This window comes from Mobula hypostoma, chromosome 15, assembly GCF_963921235.1.
Source record: "Mobula hypostoma chromosome 15, sMobHyp1.1, whole genome shotgun sequence".
In the NCBI taxonomy this organism is placed as follows: Eukaryota; Metazoa; Chordata; class Chondrichthyes; order Myliobatiformes; family Myliobatidae; genus Mobula; species Mobula hypostoma.
In genome coordinates this window covers 74,879,458-74,902,465 of record NC_086111.1, presented here as the reverse complement: position 1 = coordinate 74,902,465, position 23,008 = coordinate 74,879,458, and the positions used below count along the sequence as shown (strand labels likewise).

Below are 23,008 nucleotides of genomic sequence, written 5' to 3'. Positions count from 1 at the left end.
TTTGACCTGGATCGTTAACTCCGTCTGCCCTCTCTGAGAATGTCACCCAACCTGCTGGCGAGTTCATTGTTCGTTGTGCAGGAACTATGTGGGTGTGGGGGGAGCAGGGAGAGGGGGAGAGAGGTGACAGGGCTGGCATGAACTCTTTCTCAGACCCCAGGACCCGAAGGCCAAGGAGAATACACTTTCCGTCTTGGCCAATGCAGACCACTCCGAGGGTCACTCATCCCAGATTGAGGGTCACTCAACCGGACTCAGGGTCACTCATCCCCGATCGAGGGTCACTCATCCTGGATCGTGGGTCACTCAACCCGGTCCAAGGGTCGCTCAACCTGGATTAAGGATCACTCAACCGGAGCGAGGGTCACTCAACGGATCGAGGGTCACTCATCCTGGACCCAGAGTCACTCATCCCGGACCGAGGGTCATCAACTGGACCGAGGGTCAATCATCCCGGACCTAGAGTCACTCATCCCGGACCGAGGGACACTCGTCCTGGACCCAAAGTTACTCAACCGGACCGAGGGTCACTCATCCCGGACCCAGAGTCACTCATCCCGGACCGAGGGTCACTCGTCCCGGACCCAAGGTTACTCAACCGGACCGAGGGTCACTCAACAGATAGAGGGTCACTCATCCTGGATCGAGGGTCATCAACTGGACCGAGGGTCACTCATTCCGGGCCCAGGGTCACTCAACCAGACCCAGGGTCACTCGTCCCGGACCCAGGGTCACTCATCCCAGATCAAGGGTCACTCAACCAGATCGAGGGTCACTCAACAGATAGAAGGTCACTCATCCTGGAATAAGGGTCACTCAACCGGATCAAGGGTCACTCAACCAGACCCAGGGTCACTCGTCCCGGACCCAGGGTCACTCATCCCAGATCAAGGGTCACTCAACCAGATCGAGGGTCACTCAACAGATAGAAGGTCACTCATCCTGGAATAAGGGTCACTCAACCGGATCAAGGGTCACTCATCCTGGATCGAGGGTCATACATCCCAGTGGACCGAGGGTCGCTCATCCCAGAGCGAGGGTCACTCATCCTGGATTAAGGATCACTCAATTAGACTAAGGGTCACTCATCCTGGATCAAGGATCACTCAATTGGACTGAGGGTCACTCATCCCGGATCAAGGGTCACTCATCCCGGACCAAGGGTCACTCATCCTGGATCGAGGGTCATACATCCCAGTGGACCGAGGGTCACTCATCCTGGATCAAGGGTCAAACATCCCAGACAGAGTTTCTCACCTGCAGCAAAGAATTTCCTGGCAGTGATTTAATTGGAAAGTGAGAGGTCCTGAGGGTCTGGAGTCATGAGGCTGGGGTCCGGGTTGGGAGAGGAGGGGCAGGAACCGCACCCCCAAGGAACCTTTGGGTGGAGGTGATAGCTCTAACCCTACCCCTGGCTCCCACTCACACAGTGCCGGGGCAGGAGGCGATGGTTCACCTGTCTCCACGGTGATCGAGTGGCGTCTCACTCCATCTCCCTGGTGACCCCTTGCCACGTTACCCCCCCCCCCACGGCGTCACTTCACTCGCACACCTCAGTGACCCTTTGCCCGGAGATCCCTCGTCCATGTTCCTTCCAAACTGTGTGGCCGCGCGGTAGCGGAAATGCTCCCACTCACATACCCGTTGTGGCCACGCAGTGAGAAGAGGTTTTAGAAATGTGAAAGAATTTCTCTGTAGTACTGTACTTCGTTACACCCATCAATTAATAAATAAAATCAAAAGAATGTGCATTTTTAATTTTCATTCTAAATATTACGAAAAAAAGCAAGTAAAGTTTTCAGGCCGTGTAAAAGTTTCCTGCTGAGAGCAATGGTTGGTCTGCGCAGTTGTAAAGAACATTATAACATTACCCCTCACTGTATCTCTGGATGGACGTGGCCAGTCAGGTGACTGGGATCACCCCTTAAGCCCCAAGACCCCTGGGACCAATGTCCCACTTACCCTGATACACCTGGGGAACCGTCAGATCTCATCAGCCCTCACCCCCAACATGGAATGTGCTGTCCCTCCCCCTGCACGAGGGGAAGCTTGCACCAGCCAGGATTGAATGGGATCCCATCCACCCCCCACCACTGGCACACGGTGGCTGCAGTGCCCACTGTCTACGCACTGCAGCGAACTGGTCCACACAAGCCCACTCAGTCACCCCTCCCACTGAGGGCACTGGGGGGGTGGCAGGGGAACACCACCACCCACAGGTTCCCCTCCCAGTCACATGCCACCCTGATATCGCAACAGCCACGGTAGCATAGCGGTCAGTGCAATGTTATTACAACTCGGGGCACTGGAGCTCAGAGTTCAATTCCTGCGTCACCTATAAGGAGTTTGAACGTTCTTGCCGTGATCGTGTGGGTTTCCTCCGGGTGCTCCGGTTTCCTCCCACAGTCCAAAGGCGTATGGCTTGATAGGTTAATTGGCCATTGAAAATTGTCCTGTGATAGGCTAGGGTTAAATCAGGGGGTGCTGTGCTGCGTGACTCAAAGAACCAGGTAGGTCTGTTCCCGCAGTATCTCAATAAGTAAATTAACTAAATAAATGTTTGCATCTGAACCCCGGGAATTCACTGTCCCGTCTGAAAACCAGAAACCCACTGCCCCGTCTGAACCCCGGGATCCCACCGTCCCGTCTGAACCCCGGGATCCCACCGTCCCGTCTGAACCCTGGGACCCCACTGCCCCGTCTGAACCCCAGGACCCCACCGCCCCATCTGAACCCTGGGACCCCACTGCCCTGTCTGAACCCCAGGACCCCACCGCCCCATCTGAACCCTGGGACCCCACTGCCCCGTCTGAACCCCGGGACCCCACCGCCCCGTCTGAACCCCAGGACCCCACTACCCTGTCTGAACCCCGGGACCCCACCACCCCGTCTGAACCCCGGGACCCCACCTCCCTGTCTTAACCCCGGGACCCCACCACCCTGTCTGAACCCCAGGACCCCACTACCCTGTCTGAACCCCAGAACCCCACCTCCCTGTCTGAACCCCGGGACACCACCGCCCTGTCTGAACCCCGGGACCCCACCACCCTGTCTGAACCCCAGAACCCCACTACCCCGTCTGAACCCCAGGACCCCACCACCCTGTCTGAACCCCAGGACCCCACTGCCCCGTCTGAACCCCAGGACCCCACCGCCCCATCTGAACCCTGGGACCCCACTGCCCTGTCTGAACCCCAGGACCCCACCGCCCCATCTGAACCCTGGGACCCCACTGCCCCGTCTGAACCCCAGGACCCCACCGCCCCATCTGAACCCTGGGACCCCACTGAATCCCAGAACCCCACTGCCGCGTCCGAACCCTGGGATCCCACCGTCCCGTCTGACCCCCAGAACCCCACCGCCCCGTCTGAACCCTGGGACCCCACCGTCCCGTCTGACCCCCAGAACCCCACCGTCCCGTCTGAACCCCAGGACCCCACTGCCCCATCTGAACCCTGGGACCCCACCTCCCGGTCTGAATCCCAGAACCCCACTGCCGCGTCTGAACCCGGGGACCCCACCGTCCCGTCTGACCCCCAGAACCCCACCGCCCCGTCTGAACCCCAGGACTCCACCGTCCCGTCTGAACCCTGGGACCCCACTGCCCCGTCTGAACCCCAGGACCCCACTGCCCTGTCTGAACCCTGGGACCCCACCTCCCGGTCTGAATCCCAGAACCCCACTGCCCCGTCTGAACGCCGGGACCCCACCGTCCCGTCTGAACCCTGGGACCCCACCGCCCTGTCTGAACGCCGGGACCCCACCGTCCCGTCTGACCCCCAGAACCCCACTGCCGCGTCTAAACCCTGGTATCCCACCGTCCCGTCTGACCCCCAGAACCCCACTGCCCCGTCTGAACCCTGGGACCCCACCGTCCTGTCTGACCCCCAGAACCCCATCGTCCTGTCTGAACCCCAGGACCCCACCGCCCCATCTGAACCCCGGGACCCCACCGTCCCGTCTGAACCCTGGGACCCCACTGCCCCGTCTGAACCCCAGGACCCCACCGCCCTGTCTGAATCCCGGGATCCCACCGTCCCGTCTGAACCCCGGGACCCCACCACCCTGTCTGAACGCCGGGACCCCACTACCCTGTCTGAACCCTGGGACCCCACTGCCCCATCTGAATCCCGGGATCCCACAGTCCCGTCTGAACCCTAGGACCTCACTACCCCGTCTGAACCCCAGGACCCCACCGCCCCGTCTGAACCCCGGGACCCCACCCCCCCGTCTGAACCCCAGGACCCCACTACCCTGTCTGAACCCCGGGACCCCACCACCCCGTCTGAACCCCGGGACCCCACCTCCCTGTCTTAACCCCGGGACCCCACCACCCTGTCTGAACCCCAGGACCCCACTACCCTGTCTGAACCCCAGAACCCCACCTCCCTGTCTGAACCCCGGGACACCACCGCCCTGTCTGAACCCCGGGACCCCACCACCCTGTCTGAACCCCAGAACCCCACTACCCCGTCTGAACCCCAGGACCCCACCACCCTGTCTGAACCCCAGGACCCCACCGCCCCGTCTGAACCCCGGGACCCCACCACCCTGTCTGAACGCCGGGACCCCACTACCCTGTCTGAACCCTGGGACCCCACTGCCCCATCTGAATCCCGGGATCCCACAGTCCTGTCTGAACCCTAGGATCTCACTACCCCATCTGAACCCCAGGACCCCACCGCCCCGTCTGAACCCCGGGACCCCACCACCCCGTCTGAACCCCGGGACCCCACTACCCCGTCTGAACCCCGGGACCCCACCACCCCGTCTGAACCCCGGGACCCCACCTCCCTGTCTAAATCCCGGGACCCCACCACCCTGTCTGAACCCCAGGACCCCACTTACCCTGTCTGAACCCCAGAACCCCACCTCCCTGTCTGAACCCCGGGACCCCACCGCCCTGTCTGAACCCCGGGACCCCACCGCCCCGTCTGAACCCCAGAACCCCACTACCCTGTCTGAACCCCAGGACCCCACCACCCTGTCTGAACCCCAGGACCCCACCGCCCCGTCTGAACCCCGGGACCCCACCACCCCGTTTGAACGCCGGGACCGGGACTGTGGGAGCAGCTTCATCAGACGGACTACAACAGCTCGAGGGAGTGGATCACCCACTCACTCGCACCTCCTGAGGGTCGGTGAGGAACGGGTGAAAAGCACTGATTTACCAGTGAATTGTGCAGACATTGACGGAATACCGGGGGCAACAAGAGCAGCACGTCTGGTGACAACGTTCTCCGTGTCCACCGCCAACACCTACCTTAAAGGTCATGATGAGGTGCGTGAAGTGGAATTCAGCCTCCAGGTCCAGTTGCAGATGGACATTCGACACACCTGCAGGGAGACACGGCCATCAGTCAAACGTCAATGGGAATGGCCAGGGAGACATCTACACCGCCTGTTCTGTTGTTCTGTTCCATGTTGCTGTGTTTACGTGTCACCCTGTTCCCTTGTCGCCATGTTGCTGTGTGTTTCCGTGTTGCTGTGTTTCCGTGTTGCTGTGTTCCCGTGTTGCTGTGTGTTTCCGTGTTGTGTGTTCCCATGTTGCTCTGTGTTCCCATGTTGCTCTGTGTTCCCATGTTGCTCTGTGTTCCCGTGTTGCTGTGTGTTCCCGTGTTGCTGTGTGTTCCCGTGTTGCTGTGTGTTTCCGTGTTGTGTGTTCCCATGTTGCTCTGTGTTCCCATGTTGCTGTGTGTTCCCGTGTTGCTGTGTGTTTCTGTGTTGCTGTGTGTTCCCGTGTTGCTGTGTGTTCCCGTGTTGCTGTATGTTTCCGTGTTGCTGTGTGTTTCCGTGTTGCTGTGTGTTTCCGTGTTGCTGTGTTCCCGTGTTGCTGTGTGTTTCCGTGTTGTGTGTTCCCATGTTGCTCTGTGTTCCCGTGTTGCTGTGTGTTCCCGTGTTGCTGTGTGTTTCTGTGTTGCTGTGTGTTCCCGTGTTGCTGTGTGTTCCCGTGTTGCTGTATGTTTCCGTGTTGCTGTGTGTTTCCGTGTTGCTGTGTGTTTCCGTGTTGCTGTGTTCCCGTGTTGCTGTGTGTTTCCGTGTTGTGTGTTCCCATGTTGCTCTGTGTTCCCATGTTGCTCTGTGTTCCCGTGTTGCTGTGTGTTCCCGTGTTGCTGTGTGTTTCCGTGTTGTGTGTTCCCATGTTGCTCTGTGTTCCCATGTTGCTGTGTTTCCGTGTTGCTGTGTGTTCCCGTGTTGCTGTATGTTTCCGTGTTGCTGTGTGTTTCCGTGTTGCTGTGTGTTTCCGTGTTGTTCTCCCGAGTATTGTGGGCATGATACGTTGGTGCTGGAATGTGCAATGTCACTTACAGGGTCCCCTCAGTTCACTCACCCTCAGACTGTGTAGGGTCCCCTCAGCACACTCATCCTCACTGTGTAGGGACCCTCAGCTCACTCATCCTCAGTCTGTGTAGGCTCCCCTCAGCTCACTCACACTCAGACTGTGTAGGGACCCTCAGCTCACTCACACTCAGACTGTGTAGGGACCCTCAGCTCACTCACCCTCAGACTGTGTAGGGTCCCTCAGCTCACTCACACGCAGACTGTGTAGGGTCCCTCAGCTCACTCATCCTCGGACTGTGTAGGCTCTCCCAATTTTACCTCTTTGCAATGTACCTGTGACTAAGAAAGTGAATTTAATCTTTGTCTGCCTCACTCCTCAGGAGCACCGAAGAGGCAGGCAGCCTGAGCAGGTGAGTCCTGTACCCCAGGGACAGGCTGAGCGCTCACTCACACACAGGGGTGAGCCGATCACTGCCCCATCGTGTGAGAGGACATCTCGAGGACGTGCGCTGTGAGCTGTTCACTGTGAACTGGCTCTGCCAGTTCCTGAACAAGGAACTAGTAACAGGTCACAGACTCACACATTCCAGCAAGTAGCAGGAAAGTTCAGCTGCCAAGATCTGCTCGCCAGGAGTACAGCACATTTCCCACACACTGTTCTCACTGTACAGACCGGATCTGACCCACAAACATCTGGCCATTGACGGGCGGCAATGAATGGGGTTCTCTCACTCTCTCACCCTGCCTCGAGAGCCAGTCTCTCACCACACACAGGGTCACTCAGAACCTCAGCAAACAGCTGTGAGACGACACAACATAGCTGGGACAAACACAAATGACATTGTCTCAGTCGCAGAGTATGGAAACAGGTCCCACCCCTACCCCATTAACCCATACTGACCAACAGTACGGTCACTGTATAGAAACAGGTCCCCACCCCTTCTACCTCACAAACCCATACTGACCAACAGTACAGCACAGTATAGCCCTTCAGCCCATTAAAACCCATGTTGTCCATCCCAGAACATAGAACAGTGCAATGCATCAACCCACAGTGTCGTGCTGATCTTTTATCGTACTCTACGATCAACCTAACTCTTCCCTCCCACACAGCCCTCTATTTTCTGTCATCCATGTACCTATCTAAGTGTCTCTTAAATGTGCCCCTACACCACCCCTGGCAGGCACGACACACCCTCCACTCTCTGAGTACAAACCTTGGCTGAAACTCATCGTCAGTCTCACAATAATGTCAATCCCACACTAACCTCATGCATTACTCCTACATTCCTCTCCATACCCCCACATTCCATCCTTCACCCACAAACTGGAGACAATCGAAAGAGGCCTATTAACCCACAACCTGCCAGGCTGCAGGTACAACCCACAACACAGAGGTGGTGCAGGTTAGAGCAGTGAAAAGGGCCTGAGAGACAACACTGCCCCTCCCATGAGCCAGCCAGGAGAGCGGCCTGTCCCCATACCCGGCCAGGGGAACCACTCATCTCAGTACCCACCAGGGAAACCATCTGTCCATGACCCGGCCAGGGGAACCAACCCTCCCCATACCTGGCAAAGAAACCCATCCCTCCCACTACCCACCCCAGCCAGGAACCGACCCTCCCTCTACCACCAGGGGAAATAACTCTCCCTCTACCCACACCCCTCACCCCTCCCCACACACTCCTCACCCCTCCCCACACACCCTTCCCCGCACACACACCCTCCCCCCACACCCCTCCCCCACACCCCTCACCCCTCACCCCTCCCCACACCCCTCACCCCACACCCCTCCCCACACACCCCTCACCCTCCCCACAACCCTCCCCCACACCCCTCCCCACACACCCCTCACCCCTCCCCCACACCCCACACCCCTCCCCCACACCCCTCCCCCCTCCCCACAGACCCCTCACCCTCCCCACACCCCTCCCCCACACCCCTCGCCTCTCCCCACACACCCCTCACCCCTCCCCCACACCCCTCACCCCTCGCCCCACACTCCTCCCCACACACCCTTCCCCCCTCCCCCCACACCCCTCACCCCTCACCCCTCACCCCTCACCATTCTCTGACTGCCACCAGGCCTCCTTGCGGTACTGGGCGAAGGTGGTGATGACGTTCTGAACCCTGTGGCTGTGGGGGTTTCGCAGTTGGTCGTACGGTTTGCGGGAGTCACAGATGAAACATTTCTTCTCATCCTGTTGGGGATGAAGAGACGAGGGTTTTACCTGCCAGCAGGCACTGAGGGCTCGGCCCCTCCTCCTCCTCTGCTCCCACTCCCTTCTCCCCTCCCGCACCCTCCCTCTCCTCCCCCACCTTCCCTCTCCTCCCCCACCCTCCCTCTCTCCTCCCTCACCCTCCCTCTCCTCTCCCCCTCCCTCCCTCTCCTCTCCCCTCCCTCCTTCTCCTCCCCACCCTCCCTCTCTCCTCCCTCACCCTCCCTCCCCTCTCCCCTCCCTCCCTCTCCTCTCCCTCACACTCCCTCTCCTCCCCCACCCTCCCTCTCTCCTCCCTCACCCTCCCTCTCCTCTCCCCCTCCCTCCTTCTCCTCCCCATCCTCCCTCTCCTCTCCCCCTCCCTCCCTCTCCTCCCCCACCCTCCTCCCTCACCTCATTCTCTCACCCACCCTTCCTCTCTCCTCCTCCTCTCCCCTCCTCTCCTCTCATCTCACCTCTTCTCCCCCACTCTCCCTCTCTTCCTCCTGTCCCTCTCTCCTCCTCTCCCTCACCTCCCCCCACCCTCCCTCTCTCCTCTTCCTCACCTCCCCCACCCTCCCTCTCCTCTCATCTCAACCCACCCTCCTTCACCTCCCCCCACCCTCCCTCTCCTCTCCCCCTCCTTCTCCTCCCCCACCCTCCCTCTCTCCTCCTCTCCCTCACCTCCTCTCACCCTCCGTCTCCTCCTCTCTTCTCTCCCACCCTGCCTCTCCTCCTCCTCCTCTTCCCATCTCCTCTCACCCCACCCTCCCCTCCTCTGCCCCCACCCACCTTCTCTCCCAACACCTCCCCCCCTCGCCCTCTCCTCCTTCTCTCTCCCCCACCCTCTCCTCTCACCTCATCTCTCTCTCTCCCCCACCCTCACTCTGCTGTTTCCCCACCCTCCCTCTCCTCACCCACGGGCTCACTCCCTGCCCCCTGTTCACTCTCGACAGAGTGGCCCGATTTTGCTCTGGTTTCACCTGCGATGATACGGATGACACACCACGGGGGTCGTATCTCAGGTAACGTCCCGTCGAAATACAGGAAGGCCATAGTGAACCCAGTGACATGTTGTCATGACAACGACCTTTCTCACAACGTCAGCAAGACAAGAGAGCTGGTCTCTGACTTCAGGACGAGGGGTGGTGCAAATGCTCCTGTCCTCATCAACGGTACTGAGGTTGGGAGCTTCAAGCCCTCGGAGTGAACACAACCAACAGCCTGTCCTGGTCTGGCCACAGCCAAGAAAGCTCACCAATGCCTCTGTGTCCTCAGCAGGCTAAAGAAAGTCAGCACAGCCCCGTCAACCATCACCAATTTTAATCAATGCACCCAGAAAGCACCCTATTCAGATGCTTCGTGGTATGGCAATTGTTCTGCCTGTGACCACAGGAAACCACAGAGAGCTCTGGACACAGCTCAGCACATCAGGGAAACCAGCCTCCCCTCTGTGGACTCTGTCTACATTTCTCACTCCCTCAGTAAAGCAGCCAGAATAATCAAACCCCCCACCCATCCCAGACATTCTTTCTCTCCCCTCTCCCACTGGGCAGAAGATGCAAAAGCTTAAAAACACGTCCCACCAGGCTCAAAGGTGCTTCTACCCACTGTTATAAACCTATTGAACAGTTCCTGAGTATGACAAGATGGGCTCTTGGCCTCACAGTCTACCTCGTTATCACCTTGCACCTCACTGTCTGACCTTGCACCTCACTGTCTGACCTTCACCTCACTGTCTGACTTGCACCCCACTGTCTGCCTGTACTGTGCTCTCTCTGTAACTGTTACACTCTGTTCTGCATTCTGTTGTGGGCACGTGGCTAAGTGGTTAAGGCGCTGGACTAGCGACCTGAAGGTCGTGAATTTGAGCCCCAGCCGAGGCAACGTGTTGTGTCCTTGAGCAAGGCACTTAATCACACATTGCTCTGCGACGACACTGGTGCCAAGCTGTATGGGTCCTAATGCCCTTCCCTTGGACAACATCGGTGTCATGGAGAGGGGAGACTTGCAGCATGGGCAACTGCCGGTCTTCCATAGAGTGAAGACTTTCCAGGCACAGATCCATGGCCTCGCAAGACTAACGGATGCCTTAATTATGGCTTTACCTTTTTCTAAACTAATTCCAATGTGTAAAAGAGAGGCAAGAGTGGATATCGGACTGCTGGAAAACGATGCTGGAGAGGTAGCAATGGGGGACAACAAAATGGTGGAAAAAACCGAATAAGCATTTTGCATCAGTCATCACTGTGGAAGACACGAGCAGTATGGTGAAAGCTCCAGGTGTCGGAGCATGAAGTGTGTGAAGTCACCATAACTAAAGAGAGGTAGATAAGTACACCAACTGGTCCAGGTGACACCCCGGAGTTCTGGAATAGTTCCGGAAGACTGGAACATTACAAATGGCACTCCATTCTTCAAGAAGAGAGAGAGGCAGAAGAAAGGAAGCTTTAGGCCAGTTAATCTGACCTCAGTGGCTGGCTGCCAGTGACTAACGGTGATCCAGAGGGATCTGTGTTGGGACCAAATCTTTTAACATTTTATGTCAATAATTTGGATGATGGAACTGATGGCTTTGTTGCAAAGTTTGCAGATGATTTGAAGATTGGTGGAGGGGCAGGTAGTTTTGAGGAAGTAGAGAGGCTACAGAAGGATTTAGATAGATTAAGAGAATGGGCAAAGAAATGGCAGATGGAACATAGTGTTGGGAAGTGTACGGTCATGAACTTCGATAGAAGAAATGAAAGGGTTAACTATTTTCTGAATGGAGAGAAAATACAAAAAATAATCTGAGGTGCAAAGGGAATTGGGAGTCCTTGTGCAGGATTCCCTAAAGGTTCCTTTGTAGGGGATGAGACTGTGCTGAGGAAGGCAAATATAATGTTTGCATTCATTTCAAGAGGACTGGAATATAAAAGCAAGGATGTAATGTTGAAACTTTATAAAGCGCTGGTGAGGCCTCACTTGGAGTATTGTGAGCAGGTTTGGGCTCCTTATCTTAGAAAGGATGTGCTGAAACTGGAGAGAGTTGAAAGGAAGATCATGAAAATGATTCCAGGATTGAATGGCTTGTGATATGAAGAGCCTCTGATGGCCTACGCATTCTTGTGTGTTCACAGGAATTCAGAAGAATGAGGGGTGACCTCATTGAAACTTATCAAATGATGAACGGCCTTGATAGAGTGGATGTGGAGAGGATGGTTCCTATGGTGGGAGAGTCTAAGACCAGAGGACACAGCCTCAGAACAGAGGGGTGCCTTTTTCGCACGGAGATGAGGAGGAATTTCTTTAGCCAGAGAGTGGCAAATCTGTGCCACAGGCAGCTGTGGAGGCAAAGACTTTATGTATATTTAAGGCAGAGGTTGATCAATTCTTGATTGGTCAGGGCATGAAGGGATATGGGGAGAAGGCAGGAGATTGGGGCTGAGAGGAAAATTGGATCAGCCATGATGAAATGGCGGAGCAGACTCGACGGGCCAAAATGCCCAATTATGCTCCTATATCTATATCTTACGGTCTCTCGTCCCTGCCCCCATCCTATGACCTGCAGACCCAGTGTTCAGAGCTGGAGCCAGGCTGAGGAGTCCTTTCTGGGCCAAGTAGCCTCCTCCTGTGCTGTAGCCTTTCTGATTTGCTGAGTACAAGCACGGATTCTACCCCCACCCCCACGAGCAGGGAAGCACTCGCAGTTCACCTACACTCACCTGGAGGTGACTGACGATGCAGTACGGCTGCGTCCTCCTCAGGCCACAGGTCGAGGAGGCCGTCAGCTTGTCCTCTCTGCCCACCAGCAGGTCTCCCGTTGCTGGGTAACAGCTCCCCTGAGAACAGCCGTGGGCCGGGTCCGGCTGCTGGGCAAGGCCGCTCCCCACCGCTGTGGGTGGGAAAGTGGGGGAGAGTGGGGTAAGGGGTAAGGGTAGGAGGAGAGGGGGAGGGAGAAATGGAGGGGGAGGGAGAGGGAGATGAGGAAAGGGGAGAGGGAAGGGGAGGGGGAAGGGGAATGGGGTAAAGAGAGAGGGAGAAAGAATGAGAGAAAGAGTCATCAGTCTCTGAGGCTGTCACAGTGACAATAAACACTACTAACTCAAATCCTTCTATTTATTGCTGTCATCCTTTGATTTTTTTAGATTGCTATTTATTCGAAGATGATCAATAGTGTGTGTACATGTGTATGTGGGCTTCTGTCTGGGTGCCCATGTGCTGGTCTGTGTCTCTGTGGATGTGGGTTTACGCAGTTAACACAGGATATAGACAAAGTGTGACCACAGCAGCCTTTCAGCTGACATTGCACATGTCCGCACTAGGTACCTGTGTCCCACCTACCCCAGCAGTGGGTGGGACACAGGTGTGATGGATAGGAGCAGGGAAAGGTCAGTCCCATACAACCCCATTCCCATTCGGAAACCCTAGCCCCAATCCTCGACTCATCCAAACTACCGAACTGTAGTTTTTGTACAATTCCAATAGAGTTCTAAACTCTGGCAAACACAGGCCCAGTCGACCTGCTCTCTCCTCATTCACAAACTCATCATCCCTGGACCAGACTGCAGAATCTTCACCACACCCTCCTCATAGCAAAGTCGTCTTCAAGTAGAGACAAAACTCTCACAAAACTCCCAGTGCAGTCTCACTGATGTTCTGTACAAGTGCAGGCAGACCTCTTCACTCCTGCACCTGTACAGGTGTCTCCCATACTTGCTGGTGTTCTTGTATGTTTCACAGGAGACTTCCCGTGGCTGCGATGAACCACGAGTTACACCCACACATGAATCCGGTACCCTCTTATACAAACGATGTGGAATCTTTAGAGAGGGTGCAGAGGAGATTCACCAGGATGCTGCCTGGATTAGAGAGGGTGCAGAGGAGATTTACCAGGTTGCTGTCTGGATTAGAGAGCGTGTGTTATGAGGGAAGGTTGAGTGATCTAGGACTTTTCTCTTTGGAGTGAAGGAGGATGAGAGGCGAATTGACAGAGATGTACAAGTGGTATGGATCGAGTGGACAGCCAAGATTGTGGGCCTTGCTGTAGAGTTCAATGTTCTATGTTCACAGTCTGTCTGTACAGGAGATGAAGCTCTCCCTGTCATCGGGAACACAGACAATTAAACATCTGCCAGGCCCTCACAAGCAGTTACAAGGCTCTTGATGTACAAGGGAATCTTGGGTTGCAAGTCCATAGCCCCCTGAAAGTGGCTGCACATATAACCATATAACAATTACAGCACGGAAACAGGCCATCTCGGCCCTTCTAGTCCGTGCCAAACTCTTACTCTCACCTAGTCCCACCGACCTGCACTCAGCCCATAACCCTCCATTCCTTTCCTATCCATATACCTATCCAATTTAACTTTAAATGACAACATCAAACCTGCCTCAACCACTTCTCAACAGGATGGTATAGAAGGCACACAGCATTATTAGTCACGTGCTGGTCAATACACTGAGATCAGGAGTCAGGAAGTTCTGTTGCCTGTGGCAATGAATTCCACAGATTCACCACCCTCTGGCTAAAAATACTCCTCCTGACCTCTGTTCTAAATGGACGTCCCTCTATTCTGAGGCTGTGCCCTCTGGTCCTAGACTCCCCCACTGCAGGAAACATCCTCTCCACATCCACTCTCTCGGCCTTCCAAAATTCGATAGGTTTCACAGTTCAAAGTTGAAAGTAAATTTATTATTGAAGTACTAAGATGTCACCATATAAAACCCTGAGATTCATTTTCTTGTGGACATTCATAGTAAATACAAGAAACACAATAGAATAGAAAGACTGCACACAACGGGACTGACAAACAACCAGAGTGCAAAAGACAACAGACTGTGCAAACTCAAAAAGAGAGAACATATAATAATAACAAATAAATACCAAGAACATGAGAAGAAGAGCCCTTGAAAGTGAGTCCATAGGTTGTGGGAACATTCCAATGATGGGGTGAGTGAAGTTATCCCCTCTGGTTCAAGAGCCTGATGGATGAGGGGTAATAACAGTTCCTGAACCTGGTGGTGTGAGACCTGAGGCTCCTGTAGCTTCTTCCTGGTGGCAGCAGTGAGAAGAGACCATGGCCTGGGTGGTGGGGTATCTGATGATGGATGCTGCTTTCCTGCAACAACGCTCCATGTAGATGTGTTCAATAGTGGGGAGGCTTTACCCACGATAGGCTGGGCTGCAGAATTTGTAGAATTTTCCTTTCAAGGGCATTGGTGTCTCCATACCAGGCCATGATGCAACCAGTCAGTATGCTCTCCATCACACATCTAAAGAAGTCCGTCAAAGTTTCAGAAGTCATGCTGAATCTTCGCAAACTCCCATGGAAGTAGAGGCACTGCCGTGCTTCTGTCCTTTCTCTGTCTTGGTAACGCCAATGCCCACCCCACAAACAGAACAGCTTCCAAATGGCAGACACAGCTCAGTCCATCGGAGGCAACTCCCTCCCCGCCGCTGAGGACACCTCTAGGAAGTGCTCCTAGAAGAAAGCAGTGTCCACCATTTTGATGTACATGTGACAGGCAAGTGAAATGACTGAAAGATTCTGAACTGGGAATGGCCGGATTCAAACAGGACTTATTCCTGATCTTCTGTTTAGCTGTGCTTACGTATGGACCCAGGGGGTCAGAGACGTGTCTGTCAGGGTCACCTACTGACCAGACTCTGAGATGGAGGGGTCAGAGATGTTGTCTGTCAGGGTCACCTACTGATCACAGACTCTGAGATGGAGGGGTCAGAGACGCGTCTGTCGGGGTCACCCACCGACCAGACTCTGAGATGGAGGGATCAGAGACGTTGTCTGTCAGGGTCACCTACTGACCAGACTCTGAGATGGAGGGGTCAGAGACGTGTCCGTCAGGGTCACCTACTGACCACAGACTCTGAGATGGAGGGGTCAGAGACGTGTCTGTCAGGGTCACCCACCGACCAGACTCTGAGATGGAGGGATCAGAGACGTTGTCTGTCAGGGTCACCTACTGACCACAGACTCTGAGATGGAGGGGTCAGAGACGTGTCTGTCAGGGTCACCCACCGACCAGACTCTGAGATGGAGGGGTCAGAGACGTGTCTGTCAGGGTCACCTACCGACCAGACTCTGAGATGGAGGGGTCAGAGACGTTGTCTGTCAGGGTCACCTACCGACCAGACTCTGAGATGGAGGGGTCAGAGACGTTGTCTGTCAGGGTCACCTACTGACCAGACTCTGAGATGGAGGGGTCAGAGACGTGTCCGTCAGGGTCACCTACTGACCACAGACTCTGAGATGGAGGGGTCAGAGACGTGTCTGTCAGGGTCACCCACCGACCAGACTCTGAGATGGAGGGATCAGAGACGTTGTCTGTCAGGGTCACCTACTGACCACAGACTCTGAGATGGAGGGGTCAGAGACGTGTCTGTCAGGGTCACCCACCGACCAGACTCTGAGATGGAGGGGTCAGAGACGTGTCTGTCAGGGTCACCTACCGACCAGACTCTGAGATGGAGGGGTCAGAGACGTTGTCTGTCAGGGTCACCTACCGACCAGACTCTGAGATGGAGGGGTCAGAGACGTTGTCTGTCAGGGTCACCTACTGACCAGACTCTGAGATGGAGGGGTCAGAGACTTTGTCTGTCAGGGTCACCTACTGACCAGACTCTGAGATGGAGGGGTCAGAGACGTTGTCTGTCAGGGTCACCTACTGACCACAGACTCTGAGATGGAGGGGTCAGAGACGTGTCTGTCAGGGTCACCTACTGACCAGACTCTGAGATGGAGGGGTCAGAGACGTGTCTGTCAGGGTCACCTACTGACCACAGACTCTGAGATGGAGGGGTCAGAGACGTGTCTGTCAGGGTCACCTACTGACCAGACTCTGAGATGGAGGGGTCAGAGACGTGTCTGTCAGGGTCACCTACTGACCACAGACTCTGAGATGGAGGGGTCAGAGACGTGTCTGTCAGGGTCACCTACTGACCAGACTCTGAGATGGAGGGGTCAGAGACGTTGTCTGTCAGGGTCACCTACTGACCAGACTCTGAGATGGAGGAATCAGAGACGTTGTCTGTCAGGGTCACCTACTGACCAGACTCTGAGATGGAGGGGTCAGAGACGTTGTCTGTCAGGGTCACCTACTGACCAGACTCTGAGATGGAGGGGTCAGAGACGTGTCTGTCAGGGTCACCTACTGACCAGACTCTGAGATGGAGGGGTCAGAGACGTTGTCTGTCAGGGTCACCTACTGACCAGACTCTGAGATGGAGGGGTCAGAGACGTTGTCTGTCAGGGTCACCTACTGACCAGACTCTGAGATGGAGGGGTCAGAGACGTGTCTGTCAGGGTCACCTACTGACCAGACTCTGAGATGGAGGGGTCAGAGACGTTGTCTGTCAGGGTCACCTACTGACCAGACTCTGAGATGGAAGGGTCAGAGACGTTGTCTGTAAGGGTCACCCACCGACCAGACACTGAGATGGAGGGATCAGAGACTGGATGAACGCAGGATCTATTTCCGGTCCACCCGAGACTTCTGGCTCAGGAATAGCAGAGATTTAGCACAGCACTGACAGCACCATGTGTCAGGATCTGTCAGCACCGTGGGGGGATGGGAGAGAGGTGGGATTAAGACAAGATGTCCTATGACTGGTGCCAAAATCGATGAGGAGGAAATGAAACCTCTGTCCACTGTCATTCTCAATCTTTGTACAACGGCCAAACTTCTTTACTTCTCGGAGATTGTTTGGTACGTGCTCCCAAGGGTGGTGTTAGAGGCAGATCCATTAGGACGTACAATCAATCTATGTATATGAACTATCTTACACATTTATATTTACTGTGTTTTTAATTATTATTGTGTTTTTTTGTGCCACATCAGATCTGGAGTAACAATTATTTTGTTCACCCTTACACTGGAACTGACACTGAACAATCTTGAACCTTAGACATCTGGATGAAAGAAAACTGGCGGCCTATGTCGGCGGGAAGGGTCCGACTGATCTCAGAGTGTGTTAAAGGGTTAGTACAACATCACGGGCCAAAGGGCCTGTTCTGTGCTCTACTGTTGTGGTCTGGAAATGCCAATGCCCACGAGCAGAAAAGCCTACAAGTGGCAGACACAGCTCGGTCCATCAGAGGCAAAGATCTCCCCACCCATGAGCACATCTACAGGAGGTGCTTCCGGGAGAAAGCAAGTGTCCATCATGGACGCCCAGCACAAAGGCCTCGCTCTCTTCTTACTGCCGCCATCAGGCAGGAGGTACGCCAGGGGTCCAAGGACCCCTCGGTCAATGTTAGGGGTCCACGGCATAAAAATGGTTGGGAACACCCCGGGGTACAGAATCCTTAGATCCCGCACAATCAAGTTCAGGAACAGTTATTATCTTACTACCATCAGGCTCCTGAACCAGCAAGGATAACTTCACTCACCCCAACAATAAACTGATTCCACAATCTACAGACTCATTTTCAGGGACTCGACAACTCACGTTCTCAGTATTAGTTTTTATTTGCACAGTCTGTCTTCTTTTGCACATCAGTTGTTTGTCAGTCTTTATTTATGTATCGATTTTCATAAATTCTATTGTATTTCTTTATTTTCCTGTAAACGCCTGCATGACCGTGAATCTGGGGACAGTATATGATGACATATATGTACTTCAATGATGAATTTGCGTTGAATGCTGGATGTTGCCAGGGCTGACGAGAGCAGGATACCGCAGAAAGCCCCAGGGTGAGGCTGCTGGAGAGGAAGCTTCCCACTGGGCAGCTCCCTCTGGACATCAGGCAGCGTGCTTTTCTCAGTCACAGCAGAGATCAGCTACCGGGCGGGAGTGTGGGAGGCCTGTCCTTATAGCAGTGGTTACAACTACGAGAGGCGTAGATAAGGGGGAGTCCAAAACTGGGGGGGGGGGCATTTATTTAGGGAGAAAGGAGAGATTCAACAGGGACCTGAGGGGCAACTTTTTTCACACAGAGGAAGGTGAGTAAATGGGACGAGCTGCCTAGGGAAGTGGTTGAGGCAGGCACAGTAGTATCATTAAGCTGTATTTGAATAGGTTGATGGAGGGCAGGGGCTTGGAGGGATGTGGGCTGAACATCAGGGTGGGCACTGTGCTCAGCATGACAGAATGGGCCGAATGGCCTGAATCTGGGCTGTATTTCTCCATGGCCCTATCACTCTCTGACTCAGCCCAGCCTCCTGCCCCATCAGCACCCCGCTCCCCCTTCACGTTCTCTATGGCCCTATCACCCTCTGACTCAGCCCAGCCTCCCGTCCCATCGGCACCCCGCTCCCCCTTCACGTTCTCTATGGCCCTATCACCCTCTGACTCAGCCCAGCCTCCCGCCCCATCGGCACCCCGTTCCCCCTTCACGTTCTCTATGGCCCTATCACTCTCTGACTCAGCCCAGCCTCCCGTCCCATCGGCACCCCGCTCCCCCTTCACGTTCTCTATGGCCCTATCACCCTCTGACTCAGCCCAGCCTCCCGTCCCATCAGCACCCTGCTCCCCCTTCACGTTCTCTATGGCCCTATCACTCACTGACTCAGCCCAGCCTCCCGCCCCATCAGCACCCCGATCTCAATGTCTCTCTTTTGCAGTTTACATGTTTATTTTTTTTATAACTTGTCATTTTATGTATTGCACTGTTCTGCTGCCACAGAAGAACACACTGTACAACATAATTCTGATTCTGAGCCCCTTTCCCTGGATCGCCATCCTAGGAATAGCTTTCTCCTGAATTCCCAACTAGATTTATCAGCAACTATGTTGGATTGGACTCCTCCTCTGCATGGAAATTATGATCCGTGTCTGTCCCACTCCCATCAGGGAGGAGGCTATGCAGAATCCGTGCCAGGACCACCAGACTCAAAAACAGTTACTTTCCCCAGGCAGTGAGGCTGATCAATACCTCCACCCACCAACCCACCCCTCCACGCCCCCAACCACCACCACTTTATCATTTCCTGTCAGAATCACCTCATGTACAGACACTCCTGTGCCCAGCGTCACTTTATGGACATACGATCAATCTATTCTACGTATATAAGCTATCTTATGTATTTATATTGTAGTTTTTATTATTGTGTTCTTAACTTTTGTATTTTTTTACGCTGCATCTGATTGGGAGTAACAATTATTTTATTGTGTACTGGAAATGCCATTAAACAGTCTTGGACCCATCTCTCGCAGGTCTTTCCGGACTCTGATATCCTCTCTCACCCTTCTCAGTCCTGTTCAGTCGCAGCTGGAATCTCGGAATTATCTCTGTACTGCTGATCTATGACGCACTCTCTGCCTCTGTACAAAACAGACTGTTGTTTGAAGGGTTCACAGACTGTAACGCAGGCTCGAGTGAACAGAGAATCGAGGGTACAACTCCTCTGTGTTCTAACCCCAGTGCTGCTTTGCATCGATACTTTTAGAAAGCTTCTCTCTCCTACCTTATTTAGACTGCTGTCTCGCCTAATAATAACACATTCCAGCCTGTAATGTAATGGTTCAGTTTTGGTTGATACATTAAACTGATGTTTCCAACTTTAAAAACTCAAATTTGGAACTACAGCTTCCAAGCTCCCACACCCTGGGGACGAGAAGACAGGGGAGCAGAACTGAAACATTCGGCCCATCACATCTACTCCACTATCCGATCATGGCTGACCTCCCTCTCAACCCCATTCTCCTGCCTTCTCCCCATAACCTTTGACACTTTTCCTAATCAAGAACCTATCACCTTCCACTTCAAATATACCCAATGATTTGGCCCCCAGAGTCATCTGTGGCAATGAATTCCACTGATACATCACCCTCTGGCTGAAAGAAATTCCTCCTCACCTCTGTTCTAAAGGGGTATCTCCTATTCTGAGACTGTTCATTGGTCCTTAACTCTCTCACTAATGGAAAATTCCTCTCCAATGAGATCCACCCTCGTTCTTCTAAACTCCAGCGAGTACAAGCCCAGAGCCATCAAGCACTTCTCATACATTAACCCTTTCATTCCTGTGAACATCCTCTGGACCCTCTCCAATGCCAGCACGTCTTTCTTAGAAAAGGAACCCAAAACTGCACACAGTACTCCAAATGCAGCCTGACCAATGCCTTATAAAGCCTCATTTTTAGGACGCCCTGTCTGAGAGGCAGTGGGGTAGTTACCCCGGATCACAGAGGCTGTCTGCTTGCTGCCACGCTGAGCTACACACAACCAGGTGAAGCACACAGCTCGGGTGAGGGATGTGTCTGTCTCGAGTTAACACCAGCACCAGCCCGAAGAATGCGTCTCCCTCTGTTCCCACCCGAACCGGAGTCAACCCGGAGTCTCCCACGCCGGCAGTAATATGCCATCGTGTATTGCTTTAACACATTGATCAGAATCAGGTTTATTAACACTGACACATATCCTGAATTTGTTGTTTGTGCAGTGCCAAACATAAAAATACCATAAGTTACAACAAGGAATACAAAAATAAATATTGAAGCAGTGTTCATCAGATCAGTTACTTACAAACAGCAGCAAATATCTGAGTCTCAGTACACTGGCTCCCCGCCACCCCCACCCTGGGATTCTCAGTAAACCGGCTCCCCCCGACCCTGAGATTCTCAGTAAACCGGCTCCCCCCCACCCTGGGATTCTCAGTACACTGGCTCACCCCCACCCCCACCCTGGGATTTTCAGTAAACCAGCTCCCCCCCACCCCGGGATTTTCAGTAAACCGGCTCCCCCCCACCCTGGGATTCTCAGTACCGTGGCTCTCCCCCACCCCCACGCTGGGATTCTCAGTAAACCGGCTCCCGCCCACCCTGGGATTCTCAGTAAACCGGCTCCCCCCTACCCTGGATTCTCAGTAAACCGGTTCCCCCCCACCCCAGGACTCTCAGTAAACCAGCTCCCCCCGACCCCAGGATTTTCAGTACACTGGCTCCCCCCCCCACCCCCACCCTGGGATTCTCAGTAAACCAGCTCGCCCCCACCCCGGGATTTTCAGTACACTGGCTCCCCCCCCACCTCCACCCTGGGATTCTCAGTAAACCAGCTCCCCCCACCCTGGGATTCTCATTACACCGGCTCCCCCCCACCCTGGGATTCTCAGTAAACCGACTCCCCCCACCCTGGGATTCTCAGTAAACCGGCTGTCCCCCACCCCCCCGACTCTCTCACCCCTTTCAGTCACCATTCCCTCCATTCCCTTCCACCTGATCTAACAACCGTCTCCTGGCAAGAGTCTACGGACGGGACCAAACTTTCCCTCAGATTGTCATCACTTCCACAGATTCCCAGAAGTCCAGTTTGTTTTGCTTTCCATCAGAAAAAGAAAGGAATTTGCATGTAAAAATAATCCTTCATTTGAAGATAGCCCTAAATCCCAGAGAGGACGATATAACCAGAGATTCCATCACCAACACACAACGTCTGTCTCTCCACTTTCTGCTCAACGGCTGGTTCTCTTCTCACGTCCACGGTTCTGTCTGCAGGTTGCAGACCCCCGGGCCCCTCCTTGACCACACCTCGACAACCCCACTGAGAAGCACGGGCTTGCAATCACCTTCAGCCTTTGAAGGTCCACTTCAGGTTTATTGTCATCTGACTGGACATGCGTACAACGTTCCTGCGGACCATGGTGCACCCACAAAACACGCATCACACACAGCACGTAAACCAAAATAGTACCAGAAATATCATCCAGAAATGTGTATAGTGCACAGCACAGGGTAAACAGTAAACACTCAGAAGTACAATTAATTAAACAGTGCAGTAAACAGTTCGCTGCCCTCATAACCCCGGTGGTGGCAGAGTCATCCATCACTTTGAGAGAAACGACTAACATCGACCTACATTGACGTGCCGCCTGTAGTGCAGTAAAGCCTTGAAGGCACCCACAACCAAACCCCACAGGGCAATCCTCAGACAGATTCAGTCCTGATGCAAGGTCTCAACCCAAAAAATTTATTATCAAACCACATATATATCACCATATACAACCTTGAGATTCATTTTCTTGCAGGCATTCACAGGAAAATAAAGAAATGCAATAGAAAATATTAAAAAAACAAACATAAACAAAGATCAACAAACAGGAACAATTCTGTTCCACCCCTGACGATAAGACCATAAGACCAGACTTGGAAGAGACTGGCCATTTGGCCAATTGGGTTGCTCTGTCATTTCATTATGTCTATTCCCCTCCCAATGCCACCCCCCTGCCTGTGCCCTGTAACCTTTCATGCTCTGAATGATCAAGAATGTGTCAACCTCCCCTTTAAATAACCCCAATAGGGGCGCGTCCTCCACAGCTGCCTGTGGAAGCGAATTCCATAGATTCACCACTCTCTGGCTAAAGAAATTCCTCCTCATCTCTGTTCTAAAAGGATGCTGCTCTATTCTGCGGCTGTGTCCTCTGGTCAGACTCTCCCATCAGAAACATCCTCTCCACATCCACCCTACCAAGGCCTTCCACCATTTGATAACTTTCAATTAGGTCACCCCCCCATTCTTCTGAATTCTAGTGAATACAGGCCCCGAGCCATCAAACCCTCTTTATATGAGAAGCCGTGCAATCCTGGACTAATT

General features: G+C 53.9%; 1 protein-coding gene across 1 annotated transcript in view; it reads right to left on the bottom strand.

The window, feature by feature from the left end:
* The window catches only part of LOC134356988 (laminin subunit beta-2-like), a 142,483-nt gene that overhangs the window by 107,237 nt on the left and 12,238 nt on the right, over positions 1-23,008 (bottom strand). The window contains exons 2-4 of the mRNA XM_063068281.1: positions 12,185-12,354; positions 8,348-8,483; positions 5,264-5,337 (exon numbers count right to left, since the gene is read on the bottom strand). Coding sequence (XP_062924351.1) covers positions 5,264-5,337; positions 8,348-8,483; positions 12,185-12,354 — 380 coding nt within the window. The remainder of the gene's footprint in view (positions 1-5,263; positions 5,338-8,347; positions 8,484-12,184; positions 12,355-23,008) is intronic.